This window comes from Natator depressus, chromosome 10 (assembly GCF_965152275.1).
Source record: "Natator depressus isolate rNatDep1 chromosome 10, rNatDep2.hap1, whole genome shotgun sequence".
Classification (NCBI taxonomy): Eukaryota; Metazoa; Chordata; order Testudines; family Cheloniidae; genus Natator; species Natator depressus.
The window spans coordinates 33,588,546-33,606,084 of NC_134243.1; the positions used below are offsets into that span (position 1 = coordinate 33,588,546).

At 56.6% G+C, this 17,539-nt stretch overlaps 1 protein-coding gene across 1 annotated transcript in view; it reads right to left on the reverse strand.

The window, feature by feature from the left end:
* CORO7 (coronin 7) overlaps window positions 1-17,539 on the reverse strand; it is a 182,763-nt gene that overhangs the window by 15,462 nt on the left and 149,762 nt on the right. The window contains exons 10-12 of the mRNA XM_074965691.1: window positions 4,258-4,312; window positions 3,737-3,794; window positions 2,341-2,486 (exon numbers count right to left, since the gene is read on the reverse strand). Of these exons, the coding sequence (XP_074821792.1) occupies window positions 2,341-2,486; window positions 3,737-3,794; window positions 4,258-4,312 (259 nt within the window). The remainder of the gene's footprint in view (window positions 1-2,340; window positions 2,487-3,736; window positions 3,795-4,257; window positions 4,313-17,539) is intronic.

Here is a 17,539-nt window from a genome sequence, read left to right on the forward strand (position 1 = left end):
AAGGGCTGGCATGGTCTCGCCCCTGGCAGGATGATCCCTGTGAGCATGAACCCTGTGCGGGACTCCTGGGGCCCTCTTATCTTGCTCAGTGGAACATCCCCTGAAGCTCCCTGGTGCGGGGAAGTCCTGGCCGTCGGAGGGAACTGGGCAAGGACACAGCCTCGCTGCGTGGAGCTCCCTAAAGCTGCCTGCTATGCCAGGGGATCTGCACCCCGACCTGGAGTCCCAAACGCAGCCTCCAGCTTTCCCCAGGAAAGGAGCAGCTGCAAAAACCAGGCAGGGGGCCGCTTCTGGGGCTTTGCACCCTCTCCCCCTCAGAGAATTGAGGGTCCGCAGCCCCCCCCACCCTGAGCCAGCCCCCCTGTGCCTGGGAAGCCTCTCACTGTGCTACAGCCGATATGTCCAGCGGGCCTGCAGATGCTTCGGCGCCCCGGCAGTGACCCCCTCCTCCTCACCAATCCCTTCAGAAAGCCCCACCTCACGGCACCAGGAGATGGTATGCTCCCTTCGCTATGGGTGCCCAGCCATCGGCACTGGATCCCTGTGCACTTGGCACAGAGGGGGAGTTGACACAGGAGTCACAGGGGTTTCCCGTCCCTGGGGGATGCCCCGTTGGGTGCATGATTTGAGGCTGGCAGACAGGAGCTCTGGTCCCAGCCTTGCTCCAGGGTTACGGGGTGACTGTGCCAGCAGACACTTCTCCAGAAGGGGGGTCCAACAGGGCAGGCCCCTGGTTGTGAGGGGCCCAGCTTACAACACCTTGGGCCTTATTTTTAGAAGTGCTGAGTGCCCAGAACTCCACCTGATGGAGCCGCTCTGAAAACCAGGCCCCAGGGTCTCCGACTGAACACTGAGCCACTCCGAATCGGAAGCCGTGTTTGACAATGTGCACCGCCACAGCTCCATGTCTTGGTTTCCCCAATTGAAAAATGGCCCTGATACAACGTAGCTCCCTCCCCAGGGTGTTGGAAGCGGTCACTCATTAAAAGGGCCTTGAGAGAGCCAGGAGATAGAGAAGGAGATAGAGCCAGGAGGGTGTATTAGACAGCAAACAGGGATGTGCCCTAGACAGCCTGGCACTGCAGCCCATCTCAACTAGCTAGTTGGGGTGGCAATGCGGCCCAGTGGGTGGAGACCTGGGTTCCATTCCTGGCTTTGCCACTGGATGACCTCAGCCTAGTCACTACCCCACCTCTCTGCCGCAGCTTCCCCATCTGTGAAATGCAGGTAATACTTTGCAAAGAACGTTGAGATCCAGTAAGGAAAAGTGTTTCTAATGATTATCCGTGTTTGATTACCCCTCCTCCGCAAATCAGTCAAGTTCTATCCCATCCTCTGAGCCATTTGGATGGGACCAGACCGGTGCTATGAAATAGGGCAGTCTCTGGCTAGAGACAGCTGCTGGTTCATTCAGAAGAGGAGAGTCAAAAAAAGGAGTCCTATGAACTGATGGCTCGGGGTGATAAATAGACTGCAGCTAAAAGGTGCGTCGTTCTGCTTGTGGGGCCAGGAGCAGCCTGGGGCACTTGGCGGCTGGTCGGACGGAGAGCTGCTCGCAGTAGATGGGTTTAGCTGCAAACTATTTGGAAATGTTCAACTTGTTTCTGTTGTTTAGTTAGATTTGGGGTGGTGGGGGGAGTTAAAAACCTCGGTAACATTTTTGAAAACTATTTTTCAAATTCAAGTTTTCCCACAAAACGTCTGGTTTAAAAGACGGGCCGTTTTGGGGACAAAACATTTTCCCACTCAAAAAAGGCCCCAGCCAGCAATGTTCCTCTAATTTTTGACAGGCCGTGTGTGCAAAAAATTTCTTCTGTGCAAATTTTTGAAGCAGTGTTCAAATTTGAGTGCCATGAGGCAAATGCACCCAAGCGAATAAAATGCTTATACATTATCCCTTTCCCCGCCTTGCCAGCTAGTAGAATCTGGCTGTGTTGATAGATGGCAGGCAAACAATGTCAAAAGTCGCCCGTAAATGATATTTCGGCCTGGCTCCGTTGTAGTATTTCATTTTTTGTGCGCGCGGGGTTTCACCCTGTGCGCGGGGTTTAAGATCTGTGTGCGTGTACACACGCGCACAGCTTAGAGGGAACAGTGGCAGCCAGGGAACTCCCCCCTGCCAGCTCCAGGGCTCAGCACTTGCACAGGAGGGTCACTGTGGAGGTGGGGTGCACGGTAAGACTCAATCCTGCTCTTCAGTACCCAGGGTAGCTGGACGCACCTGCCCCCTGGGGTTTGCGGGGGACAAGCTGAGCCATGTGCTCCTGGGAGCGAAGGGACAGAGCCTGGTGGCACAGGGCTGCCAGATATCCTGAGAGCTCCTCCATGCCCAGGGCTCACCTTGCGGGGCACCGTGTAGCTGATGGGAACAATGAAGCTGTCGGTCAGCTGCAGGACTCTGAGCACCTCGCAGGACATGACGTCCAGCGCCCGCTTTGGCACCAGGGTGGCGCCTTTGGCCTTGCCCTCCGTCAGATACTGGGTCACTAGCAGGAAATGGAGACACGGTGTGAGTGGGGCTGCACTGCCCATCGCCTGGAGGGCAGCTGGAGAGGCCGGGTGGCCTGCAGGACTATCAGCGGCTATTTACTGGCGTCAGAGCCATCTGGGGTAAGCACACGGACCCCAGCCCTGCTGGACCCCAGCCCTGCCAGACCCCAGTCAGGACAGGCCTTCCCATTACGTACGCGCTCCAGCCCCACTGAATTTGGCCCTCGGGCACTGCGGCTCGTCATGCTTTCAAACCCAGCACTGCCTCGCAGACTTGTCGCTCGCTTGACATCCGTGCCCAGCGCAATTACAGACCAAGCTCCCCAATCAGCCATCCCGGGGCACGGGCAGGAGACCCTGGCACGCTGACCCGACGAAACCAGGCAGCAGCTGTGGGGGCAATCGGGGTGCCTCAGGGCCAGTCTAGCACACAGGCAGACGGGGCGAGAACTCTTGAGTGGTCCCAGAGTTTTCCCCGTCCCAGGCCAGCCCCCGGGGCCCCTCATACTGCGGCTAGGTGATCCCCCTGCCACTGGCTGGCGTGGCTCACTGCGCTGCCATAGGTGGCCCCTGACATCCAGGGACCTGCTTGCTCTTCCCCCGCCCCAGGTCCAATTCTCCTAGGACTCTGTTTCCAGGGCAGCCCCTCCAGGAACCTGCCCCCCAAGCGTGACCCTGCGTGCCCTGCAGGCTGCACGGCCGCTCTGTTAGCGGGCCTCCTCCCTGGCATTCTTGGTTCCTGCCCGCCCCAAGCTGTCCCCAAGGACAGGGGATCCACTGTGTTGCCCGGCCATTCCCAGCGCACCCCGCACAGGGGGTCCCACTGAGCAGCCCCCTGCCTGTTGCGCCCACGGAGACTGACTGAATGCATCGGCCAGGCATACCCTCGGGGTGTGGCATAGCACTGTGCCCTGTGTCAGGGACTGCCTGGGGTCTCACCCATTCCCTGTCACCAGGCTTGGGGCCGGCTCAGCCCTTAGACTATACACAGCTCACAGCATTCTAGGACGTCCCGCGGGTTATTGGAGCGCTGCTTGGGTGGACTGAGCCCACAGGATAATATCAGAGGGTCCCTTGTGGGGGCAGTCAAGAGGACCTCAATACCCAGGCCTCACCCCAAAGAAGCGGGCTGCTTCCCCTCTGCCATGTCAGCCCTTCCCACAGCCTGAGAGCAGTCCCCAAGGCACCCCAGGTCCCACGGAGCTTGGGAAGGGAAGCGCGGGGTGGCCGCTAGATGGAGACTCACCCGGCATCAGGGCTGGCAGCGAGGGGCACACTTCAAAGCAGTAGAGGAGATTTTCACCCTGAAAACAGAAACAAGATGGCAGGGCCCAAACGCCCACACAGGCCCCGGGCAGGCACAACGGGCTGCCCCCGCCCCGGCTTGGCACCGCTGCAGCCACCTCTCGCCTGGACACACCAGCCGCTGTGGGGCCAGGGAGCAGGAGGCTTCAGGGACAGTGAAATTCTGCTGCCTCCACCCCAGGGATGGAGCGAGACCCCTCGCCTGGGGACACCCCATAAGGGGACACGGCAGTGACGCCCCCCACTGGAGTGGACTAGCGGTGCACCCAACCTCACCTAAGGGGGAGCAGAGGGGTTTAGAACAAGGGGGCCCTGCTCAGCTGAACCCCACCAAGGGAACTAGGGAGGAACCATACTCCTGGCCCAAATGCTTCGGAGTGAGAGCCCCAGGGCCCCCAAGGAGAGCTCCGGCTCCCCATGACAACAGCTGCAGCATGGCCCCCCTGCTCTCCCAGCACTCACCTTTCCAGCCACCACCAAGAGCCCAGTGTCAGGGTCCAAGAGAGGGATCGCCGCCCTGAAAGACAAAGGGGCCTGGTGAGGGGAACTGCTTGGAGCCAGGCCTACGGATCAGCCATGCCGCTGCCGGCACCCACGGAGGGGCCCCTGCTCCGCATGCACCTGACCGTGCCAGCCAGTAGGTCGCCACGGGCAATGCCAGCAGAACCCTGGGCTTCTCAACTGGTCTGTGGGATGGCTCCCCAGTGGGGAGCGGCCCCAGTGCAGTACCCCAGGGCCCGGGGCATGTTCCCCAGCAGGGTGCAGCGCCAGTTTTTCACTTTGGTTCTGACTCCCCTGTTTTTTCCCTCAGGCCCAGGCCAGCCGAGTGACCAGCCACAGGCGCAGGGGCACGGCCAGACGCTAGCCCTCCCCACAGGGGGCTTTCCCCGAGGGAGCCGGGGGCAGCCCAGGGGGTTCGGGAGCTGAGGGCTGGGTTGACAGCCTTTGCCCGAGTTGGAAATGGACAAAAATGCACTGAAGTCGAAAAGCTTTGAGCGAGCTCCTTATATGGAGATTGAGCTGCCGGACACAGCAGCCGGCTGCAGCCGGGGGCGCTGAGTGCGCCGGAGGGACGCGGGAAAGGAAAGGGAGAGGCAGATAAAGCTCTTCAAAGAACCTCAGCACTCCAGCCTGCTCAGTGACCAGCTCCCAGCGACCGTCCCAGCGGGGCCCAGTCCCAGGCCGGCGCCCGGACCGTCCCAGCGGGGCCCAGTCCCAGGCCGGCGCCCGGACCGTCCCAGCGGGGCCCAGTCCTAGCCCGGCGCCCAGACCATCCCCGTGAGGCTGAATCCCAGCCCGGCGCCCAGACCATCCCAGTGGGGCCCAGTCCCAGCCCAGCACCCGGACCGTCCCCGCGAGGCTGAATCCCAGCCTGGCGCCCGGACCGTCCCGTCCCTGCCAATGCCCCCAGTCCTGCCCTACAACCCCCCGGTCCTCCAGCCTTGGGTCCCCTCCATGGCTATGCCAATGCCCCAGTCCTGCCCTGCCTCCCACCGATAATCCAGCCCCAGGTCACACCCACATCCACAGCTGTGCTGATGCCCCCCAGGTGCCAGGGTGGCGTGCAGCAGACTGAGACCGGTGCTACGGCGATACAGCAGCTGGTGTTAAACGTGCAGCAACCACTTTTTCCCTCGGCGGCAAGATTTCTTTGGAAACGTTTCTGTGCCAGGCCAGAACCAGCCGGCCGCATTTCCCAGGGTGCTGGCATCAGTGCTGCCATGACATCGCCCCCTGCAGGGCTTGGGGGAAGGAGCTGGGTGCATGCCAGAGCCCCCATAACCAAGAATCACAGTGTGACGGACTCCACGGGCCTGAGGGAGGCCAGGCGATGCCCTGGCTGGCTGCCCTGGCCTGCCTACACCTGAAGCTGTGGTGAGAGGCCAACTTCCCCATCTGAGCCTCGTGCCCCGAGCAACGTACAGCACCATCCTGGGGGCACCACCCCTCCCCAGCAGTGATCAGAGGCTGCCCGGAAGGAGGAATGGTGATTGCCCCATCTGCGCTGGCATTACCGGTCAGCCAGCCCCCCGCCCCCGACACCAGCTCTCTGAGGGCGATGCTGGCACTCGCCCTGCCAGCGTCCCCTGCAGTGTATTATCCAGGGCGCTGGCACTCCAATCCCACCACCTCACAGACTCAGCAGGCTGCGCCTCAGCAGGCTGCGCCACAGCAGCCCCCCCACCATGTCCAGCACCTCACAGGGAGCTTCCGGAGACATGCCCTGCACGTCACCCCTCGCTGCACGGCACAGCTTGGGCATCGCCCGAAGAAGCCCCTCTCCCTGCTCCAGCCTGGGTGCCCACTCTTCAGACCCCGCAGGCAGCTTCGGGCACTTCGCCCAGCCACCCGCTGGCACAGCAATGCCAGAAACAGCGTGTGGGCACCAAGGGCCCTTGGTGCCAGGTGCACTCCCTGCCCCCTGGCAATGGTGGTGGGGGTGCTCACCCCAGCTGGGTCAGGCTGCGGGGGAGCCACATTGGCATTTGTCTGGGCTGGAGGGATTTCAGGATCAATCCCCTCCCGCTGTGTGATTGCTTCTCCTTGACCTGTCCGCCATGCCTGCTCCGGAGTGACCACCCCCGTACTCTAGAGCCTCTCTGCCCCCTCTCTCCCACCACAGAGCTCCAGCTGCAGGGGCTGGGCAGGGTGGAGCTTTGCCAGCTCCAGAGTCCTGGAGAGCCCCAGATGTTATGATTGCTCCCCCAGGCGAGATGCTGGCTCCCAGGGAGAGCAGCCAGTCCCTGTCGGTGGGGGATAGCACAATCTCCCCTCCCGCACCCCCTGTGGTGGCAGACCTGCCTGCAGACACCCCCAGCCGGAGGAGAGCCCCATCACTCTGTGGGGGTCAGACTGAAGATGGGGAGGGAGGGTGGCGTGGCCCCACCCCTACCCTGGGCCCCACCTCCCAGGGCAAGTGTGACGTTATTGACATGAACTGTAACCGTATAGATCATTGTTGCAACCACTGTTATATATTTGCAGCAAATATTGTACAAAGGTTGTCGAGTGAGGTGTCTATGAGAAGATTATGATTTGCTGGTTATGATTATGATATCTGTATGCATGTATCATTTTTATATTTGAAGTTATAAATATTGGCTAGGTACTTGTATCTCAATGTGTTTGATTCTGAGTAGCACCAGTGAAGCATTTGGCCATCTTACTGAGAAGGGACTCTTCAGATTAAGCACCCAATCAAGAAACACTTAACTAACAATGGACCTTGGGAGACTCCAATCCATATGAGAAGTCTTCCTGGAAACGTTCAAGGTAGCATGTGAGCAATGGCAGCTCTCCCTGTAAAGAGTCATGCATGGACATGTGACTTGCCCATGTGGCTACAAACTCCATCTTATGCTCAAATAAATTGGTTAGTCTCTAAGGTGCCACAAGTACTCCTTTTCTTTTTGCGAATACAGACTAACATGGCTGCTACTCTGAAACTCCATCTTGTTGCTGTGATTTTGCATAGGAGAACAAAGGGGTTTCCGCCCACAAAAGAAAGAATATAAAAGGCCCTGGAAACCCCTCTGTTTTGTCTTCAATCCTGCTTCTTACCTCTGGAGGAACTTTGCTACAAACTAAAGCTCTGAATAAAGGACTGAATGACCCATCCAAGTGTGGATGTACTCTAGAGACTTGATTTGAACGTGCAGTTTATTCCATCACTGCTACAAGCCTGAACCAAGAACTTTGCCATGACTGTATGTAATTAATTCCCTTTAACCAGTTTTAGCTCTCGTCTATATTTCTTTCTTTTTATGAATTAACTTTTAGATTCTAAAGGATTGGCAACAGCATGATTTGTGGGTAAGATCTGACTGGTACATTGACCTGGGTCTGGGGCTTGGCCCTTTGGGATCGGGCGAACCCTTTTTTCTTTTACTGGGGTATTGATGTTCATAACCATTCACCCTCATAAGGAGTGGTGCTGGTGGTGATACTGGGAAACTAGAGTGTCTAAGGGAACTGCTTGTATGACTTCTGGTTAGCCAGTGGGGTAAAACCGAAGTCTTCTCTGTTTGGCTGGTTTGGCGTACCTTAATAATAAAGGACACCCAGCCGTGGGCTGTGACTGCCCTGCTCTGAGCAATTTGTCCTGAATGGATACTCTCAGTAGTGTCCTGCCAGAGGCCGCATTGTTACAGTGGTGTATTCGTGCTTGGATACACATTATCACAGGTTAACTGGGTTTTTGGATCAGAATCACACACTTGTCAAAATTTAATTTTGATATTGGAGAGTTTAAGGGTTAAAAATCAGTTACCATGAGTGATCCATGATCAAGATCCTGACAGAAAAAGCCTGGAAGAATTGTGCTTACAGAGAGGGTTGTATTTTAAGCAAAAGGACCCAGAGCAGGAACTGAAAAATCTGTTAATTGCCAGTGATAAGGAAGCAGACCCAGCGAAAATGCTTGCAGTGAGAAACCAGCAGCTAGAACTTGAACAAAAGCAAAAAATAGATGATATGGAAGGAGAAGTTACTGAAAGAGAACACCTGTGTTTTGAACATGAACAAAAAATGGCATATATTCGATAGCAGGAACTAGAAGCTAAGTCTAAAGAGGACAGACTTAAGCTCCAACTCAAGAGAATAAAAGAACAACAGGAACTGTATCATACTGAAAATCCAGTCCCTCTCAACAACAAAGATGGGGATAGAATCTATCCAGTTTGTAACAATGTTGGTATGTTGTTTGACTCTAAGCAGTTGTCTGTGTGTAACCATTTTTTCCCCCAACACTGCCACCTTTTATGTAAATGCTTTTACTGTGAGCTCGGGTTAAGGTAACCCCATAAATTGTGTACAGAATGTAAAAGTCAATGGTAAAAGCTGTTTAGGGCAAATTACAGATTCTGACATCACTCTTGTTAAAGCAGATCATGTCAAATAGGAAGATTATTTACCAAATGAGAGTCTGAATATTGTAATCCTCTATGAGTTTACTGTAAGTGTGCCTTTAGCCAGAATCCATCTTGAATAGAACGGTGTTAGACATGAAGTTATAGCTGGTGTAAGAAAATTATTGCCTAAGGATCTTTTGATTGGGGATGATATTAAAGCTTTGTTCAGTCAGGTTGAGATAAACCAGTCACAGGAAAGAAATAATCCTGAACCTGTGTCTATTAGGGGCAAGGATTTGCCTGTGGAGGGTTTCTCCAAATGTTTGTCTGAGGAAGATGGCTGTTTGTCTGTGCAAAGAAGCAGTGCATATGTGGAAAAAAATTCTGAGTGTCTGTCTGGTATCTCAGAAGTGAATCTGGCGTTTGATAAGGCTCAGGAAGATGTTTCTCTAGAGCAAATTAAAATTTATTCCATCACTGCTACAAGCCTTAAACAAGAACTTTGTCGTTACTGTACGTAATTAATTCCATTTAACCAGTTTTAGCTCTCATCTGTATTTCTTTCTTTTTATGAATAAACCTTTAGATTTTAGATTCTAAAGGACTGGCAACAGCGTGATTTGTGAGTAAGATCTGACTGTTATATTGACCTGGTCTGGGGCTTGGTCCTTTGGGATCGAGAACCTTTTTTTCTTTTACTGGGGTATTGGTTTCCATAACCATTTATCCCCTTAACGAGTGGCACTGATGGGGATACTGGGAAACTGGAGTGTCTAAGGGAATTGCTTGTGTGACTTGTGGTTAGCCAGTGGGGTAAAACAAAGTCTTTTTTGTCCGGCTGGTTTGGTTTGCCTTGGTGTGCATAAAAACCCCAGCCTTGGGCTGTAACTGCCCTGCTTTAAGCAGTTTGTCCTGAATTGGCACTCTCAGTTGGGTCCCGCCAGAACCAGCATTGTTACAATTGGGAGAAACTTTTTTCTTTTACTGGGGTATTGGTTTTCATAACCATTCACCCCCTTAAGGAGCGGCGCTGATGGTGATACTAGGAAATTGGAGTATCTAAGGGAATTGCTTGTATGACTTCTGGTTAGCCAGTGGGGTAAAACCCAAGTCTTCTCTGTTTGGCTGGTTTGGCGTGCCTTAATAATAAAGGACACCCAGCCTTAGGCTGTGACTGCTCTGCTCTAAGCAATTTGTCCTGAATGGATATTCTCAGTAGTGTCCTGCCAGAAGCCGCATCATTACAAAAGAGCGAGGAGATCGGGCAGCTCTCTCTGGTCCCAGCACAGCTCTGGGCCCAGTTGTCCAGGGCAAAGCAAAAGGCCCCTGGTTGCCTGTCCACGTGCCTGGGGGACGGGGACTCCTCTGCCCCACAGCCAGCCAGCACAGAGACCCACACAGCTAACCCTCTGCACGCCGGGACCCCAGGCTGAATGAGGCCACATCCCCAGAGCCACCGCTGGTGTCAGCCCTGGGCTGCGACAGGGCAAAGTATTGCAACACTCCGCCTGCTATGTGTGGGAAGGGCGCGGTGGTCACTCCAGGTGCAATGCAGCAGTGACTGAGCTCAGCTGGTGCCAAAGGGCCGGATGGATGCTCTGCTGGCAGCTTATTGGCTGAGCCCAAGAAACAGGCACCTCCTTGCCAGCCCCAGCTAGCTCACAAATAGCCACTGTCTGGGCGTGCCCGTTCTGCTGCTAGCCGGGGTCACTGGCTGGGGCCCGGACTCTCCTGGTGCCATCATTTGCACCAGTGCAAAGACACTACCAGCCCGGAAGGGGGCATCTCACGTTCCCCTGGCACCAGTGTACCTGCCCACCCAAGGGGCAAGGCAGGGCACAGCTGGTCTCCAGCTCACACGTTCCCACGGAGCTGTTGTATTTGGGCATCTGGCAGCACCCTCCAAACAGCTCTGTGGTTAATTAAAGAGCCAGATCCGAGGGCCAGAGCAGATGGGGGCTGACCTTCCCCCTCCCACAGCAAACCATCTCTGGGGGCAAGGCTCCTGGAGACAGCCCCTGGAGCTGCAAAGGCCACTGGCCTGATTGGTAGCCCAGACGGGCTGGAGGCAGCACACGTACCTCACTCCAACCCAGCAGGGAGATCGCTCCTCGGGCAGTCCCCACGTTAAACACAGACGCTGCCCAGCTTCACTATTGTACATCTGACAAACTGGGAATAGATCATAGAATCATAGAATATCAGGGTTGGAAGGGACCCCAGAAGGTCATCTAGTCCAACCCCCTGCTCGAAGCAGGACCAATTCCCAGTTAAATCATCCCAGCCAGGGCTTTGTCAAGCCTGACCTTAAAAACTTCTAAGGAAGGAGATTCTACCACCTCCCTAGGTAACGCATTCCAGTGTTTCACCACCCTCTTAGTGAAAAAGTTTTTCCTAATATCCAATCTAAACCTCCCCCATTGCAACTTGAGACCATTACTCCTCGTTCTGTCATCTGCTACCATTGAGAACAGTCTAGAGCCATCCTCTTTGGAACCCCCTTTCAGGTAGTTGAAAGCAGCTATCAAATCCCCCCTCATTCTTCTCTTCTGCAGACTAAACAATCCCAGCTCCCTCAGCCTCTCCTCATAAGTCATGTGCTCTAGACCCCTAATCATTTTTGTTGCCCTTCGCTGGACTCTCTCCAATTTATCCACATCCTTCTTGTAGTGTGGGGCCCAAAACTGGACACAGTACTCCAGATGAGGCCTCACCAGTGTCGAATAGAGGGGAACGATCACATCCCTCGATCTGCTCGCTATGCCCCTACTTATACATCCCAAAATGCCATTGGCCTTCTTGGCAACAAGGGCACACTGTTGACTCATATCCAGCTTCTCGTCCACTGTCACCCCTAGGTCCTTTTCCGCAGAACTGCTGCCTAGCCATTCGGTCCCTAGTCTGTAGCGGTGCATTGGATTCTTCCATCCTAAGTGCAGGACCCTGCACTTATCCTTATTGAACCTCATCAGATTTCTTTTGGCCCAATCCTCCAATTTGTCTAGGTCCTTCTGTATCCTATCCCTCCCCTCTAGCGTATCTACCACTCCTCCCAGTTTAGTATCATCTGCAAATTTGCTGAGAGTGCAATCCACACCATCCTCCAGATCATTTATGAAGATATTGAACAAAACCGGCCCCAGGACCGACCCCTGGGGCACTCCACTTGACACCGGCTGCCAACTAGACATGGAGCCATTTATTACTACCCGTTGAGCCCGACAATCTAGCCAGCTTTCTACCCACCTTATAGTGCATTCATCTAGCCCATACTTCCTTAACTTGCTGACAAGAATACTGTGGGAGACCGTGTCAAAAGCTTTGCTAAAGCCGTCCCGGGAGAGATCAGGGTGAGAATCTGGCAGCTCTTCCTCTCCATTCCCCTGCTCTGAGCTTCCCTGTCTCCTGAGAAGCCTGGCGTGAAGCTTGCTGGGCTAACCAGCCAGCTGAGAGATGGCCTGGTGATGCCGGGGAAGTTGGGTCCCCTGCTTAGGCATTGATGGGCCTGTGCTAACAGAGCCACTAGAAAAACCAGCAAGTGCAGGGGACCAGGGAAAGAGGTTAGATGAGATGGGGTGGTCGGGGGTCATGATCCATTCCAGATCACACGCACTGGATGTTGTCTGAAGACTACTGGGGCAAGCCAGTCGCCAACCAGGCCTCCCGTCGCCAGGGAAATCCCGGATCCCAAACTGGGATGAAAAGTAGAAAATTTGGAATATTTCAGGGAATGAAACATTTTGAAAAACTGTGTTTTGGCCTGATGGACCGGCCACAAGGAAAAGTTTTAATAGCTTCCCATCAAAAATTTCAACCAAACATACACTCCTGCAACCATTCCAGTTCCATCAGCGCAACGATTTCCAGAAACCCAGCAGAACGTCATGGGCCATCTCCATGGCTGGGCCAGAATCAGGGAAGATGCCGAGCTCAGAGAGACACAGTCCCCTCCACCCCCAACCCCACCACGCAAGTTCATCTGACAGCACCTTGATGTCCAGTCACTGTCCCCTTTCAAACAGCAGCAGGAGAGAAACCCTCTTCAGAGACAGGACGGTGTGCCTGTGACCCCACAGACGCTGGCAGGAAGGCCAGGGCAGGGCCCGCAATGATGTTTAACTCACTGTTTTGGTAACAGATTCGATTTCAAACTGAGAATGCCCCATCAAGCCTAGAAATCAGGTCTCCATTGAACATGGCAGTGCCCCCTGTGACAGGGATCACAATCCAAGTCAGCCAACCAGAGCCCTCCTCAGCAGCCGGCCAGCCTTTCTATGGGCCTGCAGACACACCCGTGAGATTCATCTCCAGGATGTCCTGCAGCAGTGAGTCCCAGCGGTTAACGCTAGGCAAGAACAAACGCCCTGATGAACTGATCTGGAAATGAGACCCACTTTCCTAATCCCCGCCAGCACCTGAGAACTAGAGACACCAACTCAGACGTCTTTTTGTTTTGAAAGTTAATGTAAAAAAATCATAGAAGTCATGACTGTGTCAACCTCAAAGGTCGGCTCCCTTGATATCCCCCGCTCCTGACCTGCGACTCCATCTCCTCACTCCACTCTGATTATCTTTCCATTCTGCTCCCTGGACCAGCAGAACGTCCCCGGTACCAACGAGCAGGGTAAACGCCTCTCCAGTGTCCCCTGCTGTGACCCCATTCTCCCAGCACACACCGCAGGGTGATGCTGCCGCAGGCAGGCGCGCGGAGGTAGGGCTGGGACAGAGCTTTCGAAGCACTAAGGAATTGCCAGGGTTGCGGCGTGGTGGGACTCTCTGAATGGAGTGACTGGATCAGCGCTGCTTTCACAGAGCAGAACCTGGCCCACACCACCCAGAGCGGGGCAGGTTCTGTGTCAGGATTCGTTCTCGCCGTGAGAGGTCAGCGGAGATTCCCCCACCCCTGCCTCCACACCGGGCTGTGAGAACGCTTTGCAGCACTGTCTACTTCCCCCTGATTTATGGCTTCCCATGTCATAATCCTTTAATGTACAACGCCCGGCCTGACATGTTTACAGTGGCCTCTCCTGGAACCTGTCTGCTGGGAACTCACTGATGCCTGGGAACATCTGCCACCCGGGCCCTGATTTACAGGCCAGCGGGATCCGGTGGCAGCTCCCCGTTGGTCTGGGGCTCCTGCACTGAGCCACACCCGGGGCTGGGCTGCAGCAGGTTCCCGTCCCCCACTGCTGCCTCCCGGCCTCTGACTGCTTGGCACATGCTGCCTCCACACCCAGGTACCCGCTCCAGTGAAACACTCCCATGGCCCGGAGAACGCCCCGGGTGCAGCTGGGCAAGACGGCCAAGGAGCAGCCGTACCCCCCGGCCCTGGTTGGAAGGTGGCCAAAAATGATTAGTGCCTGATGCTGGCATCTGGGAACTGAGAGTGGCAGGTCTCAGTCCCTGTCCCAGCCACCACCAGCCCAGCTGGCACCGCGTGACCCTCTGACAGGCAGCCTCAGCCGAGGCCCAGGAGTGAGCTGGGCATGGAGAGTGGAGGAGAGAGGGACCCCGCCATTTCCCGGCCAATCCGGGCTTCCAAGGCAGAGGGACCCCAGTGAGGGTAATGGCTGTCTGCTGGCAACCCCTCCCTGCTCTCCTGGTGCAGCAGAGAGCACTGCTTCCCCCCTCTTGCCCACCAGGGACCACCTGGCCCTTAGAGCACTTGGCTCAGCTTCTGCCCATCCCGCGCAGGGCTGGCTAGCCAGATGGATGAGGCCCCGGGTGCCAGGACAGCCCCTTTTACTCCCACGCTCAAGCAGCACCAATGCCAGCACGGAGCAGTGCCCACGGGAGGATCATGGCCGTGCCAGGATGGCGGTTTCCAAGCACGAGGCAGGGGCCAGGGTTCACTGTTTGGCGCCTCCCCACCCCTACCCGATCGCAGGCCAGACCCCATGGCCTCCCCACACCAGGGCTGCTCCTGCCTCTGCAGCTACAGACCCAGCCGCTAGGTGGAAAAGCCCAAGCAAGACGCCTGACGTGGGCAGCCGGGAGCCCTGCGGGTACAGTACCAGTTTGGGATTCCCAATGGCCTGGCCCAACAGGCCCAAGGGATCCTGTCCTGGGCACAGGGCCTGGAGCGTGCACGGTGAGGTTTGCTTCGCCCCCGGGCCAGCAGAGCTCACGGCAGGAACCCCTGGAGCCAAAGCCACGCAGGTGCAGCGCCAGGAGCTCCAGAAGCACGTCTCGCGCCAGATGGGGTGGCCCTGAAAGCCTCGATGGGCAGGAGTTCCTGGCATCGATTGCTAGCTTGCAGAACTGCTGCTAGCCCCCTCAGCTGTGCCGGGGAGAGTGGGCAGAGGGGATAAGAAGGGAAGATGGCCAAGTGGGGGATGTGGGTGGAGGAGGAATGGGGAGCAGGGCCTGCAGGGGGAGGAGATCAGGAAGAGTGAAGAGATCCAGTCACCTCATCCCAGGGTACTTCCCAGGCTCTGGGGGAACTGGACCCTCCTGCCTCCAGGTCTGCTCTGACCAGGTTTGCCCCCGACCACGCCAGCCCCCCAGGAGATGCAGGTGAGTCCTGCCCTCTGGGCCCAGCATCAGGCGATCCCTGGAAAGTCATGGGGGAGGAGCTCAGCTCTATCCTGGGCCCCTCCAGCTCCCATGCTCCAGCCAGGCTCAGCCCCCAAGGGAGCAGGGCCTGGGAGCCTGCCTTGCTGGGCAGGAAGCGGTGTGGTGGTGGCTACGGGGCTGGTCCACACCGGCTGAAAGTCCCCTGGATGCAGACCGGCTAGCTGGCCAGGCTGGGATCTAGCCATGGCCTGGCTGGGTACGTCTGCACTGAGCCGCCCAGTCCGGGCACACAGAATCGCGCCAGTAGGGCTCATGCCAGCACACTACAGACAGCTGGGAGCCAGGGTAGGGGGCCAGCTGGAGCCTCTGCAGTACCACAACATCCACACAGGTGTTTCAGCGTCTGTGTGCCTGGGCTAGGAGGCTGCCTGCTGCAGTGTAGACATACCAATGGGGCTCCTCCATCCACTGCACGAGCTTCCCATGTGCTCCTGACAGCACCTGCTGTGCCAAGGGCCCCTCCTGCCTTAGCAGTCCCCTAGTGCCACACCCAGCACCTGGAACTTGCCAGCGCCTCCTCGATACCAGGACCCCCGCTGTCCCACAAAGCTCACCGGCGCCTTCCCCATGCCAGGCTCCCACTCTCGGAGCTCACTGGCACCTCCTCTGTGCCAGGGCTCCCACACACCCACGGAGCTCACTGGTGCCTTCCTCCTGAGGGCCACCCCTCCCCCCCACACCAGCCCTTCAGGTGGAAAGCTGCTCGCCGTGGGTTCCTCTGGGTTGGCAATACCCAGTCCCTGTCCAGTGCCGGCTATCGCTTTGGGCCACAGAGCTGGCACAGAGCTGCCCCAAGTGCCAGGGGATCTCAGAGACCTGCTATACAGCGCTGCAGCTGGACTCACCCTGCTCCACCGTCACAGAGCCTTCGGGGGCATGATGGGACGTGGGAGCCATCGAGCCTGTGGGCATCTCAGCTGGTGCCACCCCCCAGCGAGGGCCCTGCCCAGACACGGCAGGAAAAACAACGTCCAGGCGGGGTGGGGAACTTGTGGTAGTCAAGACCCTGCTCTACCATGTACCTGCTTCCCACCTTGCGCCCCGGTATGTTGCTCACTCCCCACCCTGCCACTGACTGGTCCCCCCCAGCCTGGCCCCCTGAGGCATGGGCTGGCTTGCATTGGGGGATCTCTGCCTTCGGGCTAGAGGAGTTAGACCAATGCCATTACCCATCCCCAGTCTGGCGCCCCACAGCTCTGCCCTAACCCCTCAGTCCTGACCCACGCCCGCCGATATTCCAGCCCTGAGACGCCACACACAGACCTTAGCTTGTCAGCTCCTGGGGCAGGGACTGGCTGCGTGTTCAGTATGCGTGTTCCGTGTGCGTACAGCACCCAGCACATAGGGTCTGGAGTGCCTATGCACTGCCGTAATACATCTAACAAATGTACAGTGCCTAGCACATGGAGGCTGGGGGGAGGGGGTAGGCATTACCATAATATACCTAATAAACATACAGCACCCAGCACATGGGGGTCTGGGGTGCCTGGGCACTACCGTAATACACCTAATAAAGGTACACCCCTTGCCAATGCTAGACCACCACAATGGGGTCCTGGGCCATGACTGGGCACCTAGCCACTACCATAATACAAATAACAATGTCTGCCAACACTCCTCAACCCTGCCTGCAGCCCCTCCTGCTGTTCTAATCCTGGGCTCCCTACACACAGCTCTGCCAGTGCCCTTCACCCCTGGTCACCTGGGCACTCACTGGTGCCATTCAGGAAAGGGTGGAGGTGCTGCCCAGTCTGGGTTCTTTCATGCAGAAATGCCAAGCAATGGCAGGCTCCATACCTGAGGCAGAAGGATGTCTCCTTGCTCCCGGGCTGGTGGCATTGCTCCAACAAGTTGAGCTGGACAAATACAGCACTGGACCAGGGAGGGGTTAATGGTCTGTCTTGGATTCAGTCCCACCCTGCCCTACCTGCCAGGGTAGGCTGACTGCATGGGGAAGAAAAAGGGAGGAGGCAGGCTTCCAAGCTGGGCTGCTCCAGCAGAGAGCTCTGGGCTCTGAGCAGAGGACCTAGGGGTGGGCTGATCAGCCCTGTGCTGGAACCTTAGAAGCTGCCAGGCCTAGGTAGGTGGCTTGCACTGGACTTTGTCATTTTACCGTCCGAGCGCCAACCCTGCTCAGAGCACCTGGGCCGTGCATTAGAGAAGCTGAGGAAAATCCCCTGCTCACAAGATGGTTCGGCACTAAGGCAGCAAACCACAGATACAGGCGATGTTCCTCTCCAGAGTAGGCTGCATCTCGGGGGAGGGAAGGAGCCATCTCTGCTGCATGGTGAGTAGGGCGCTTGGGGTCCTTGAAAATG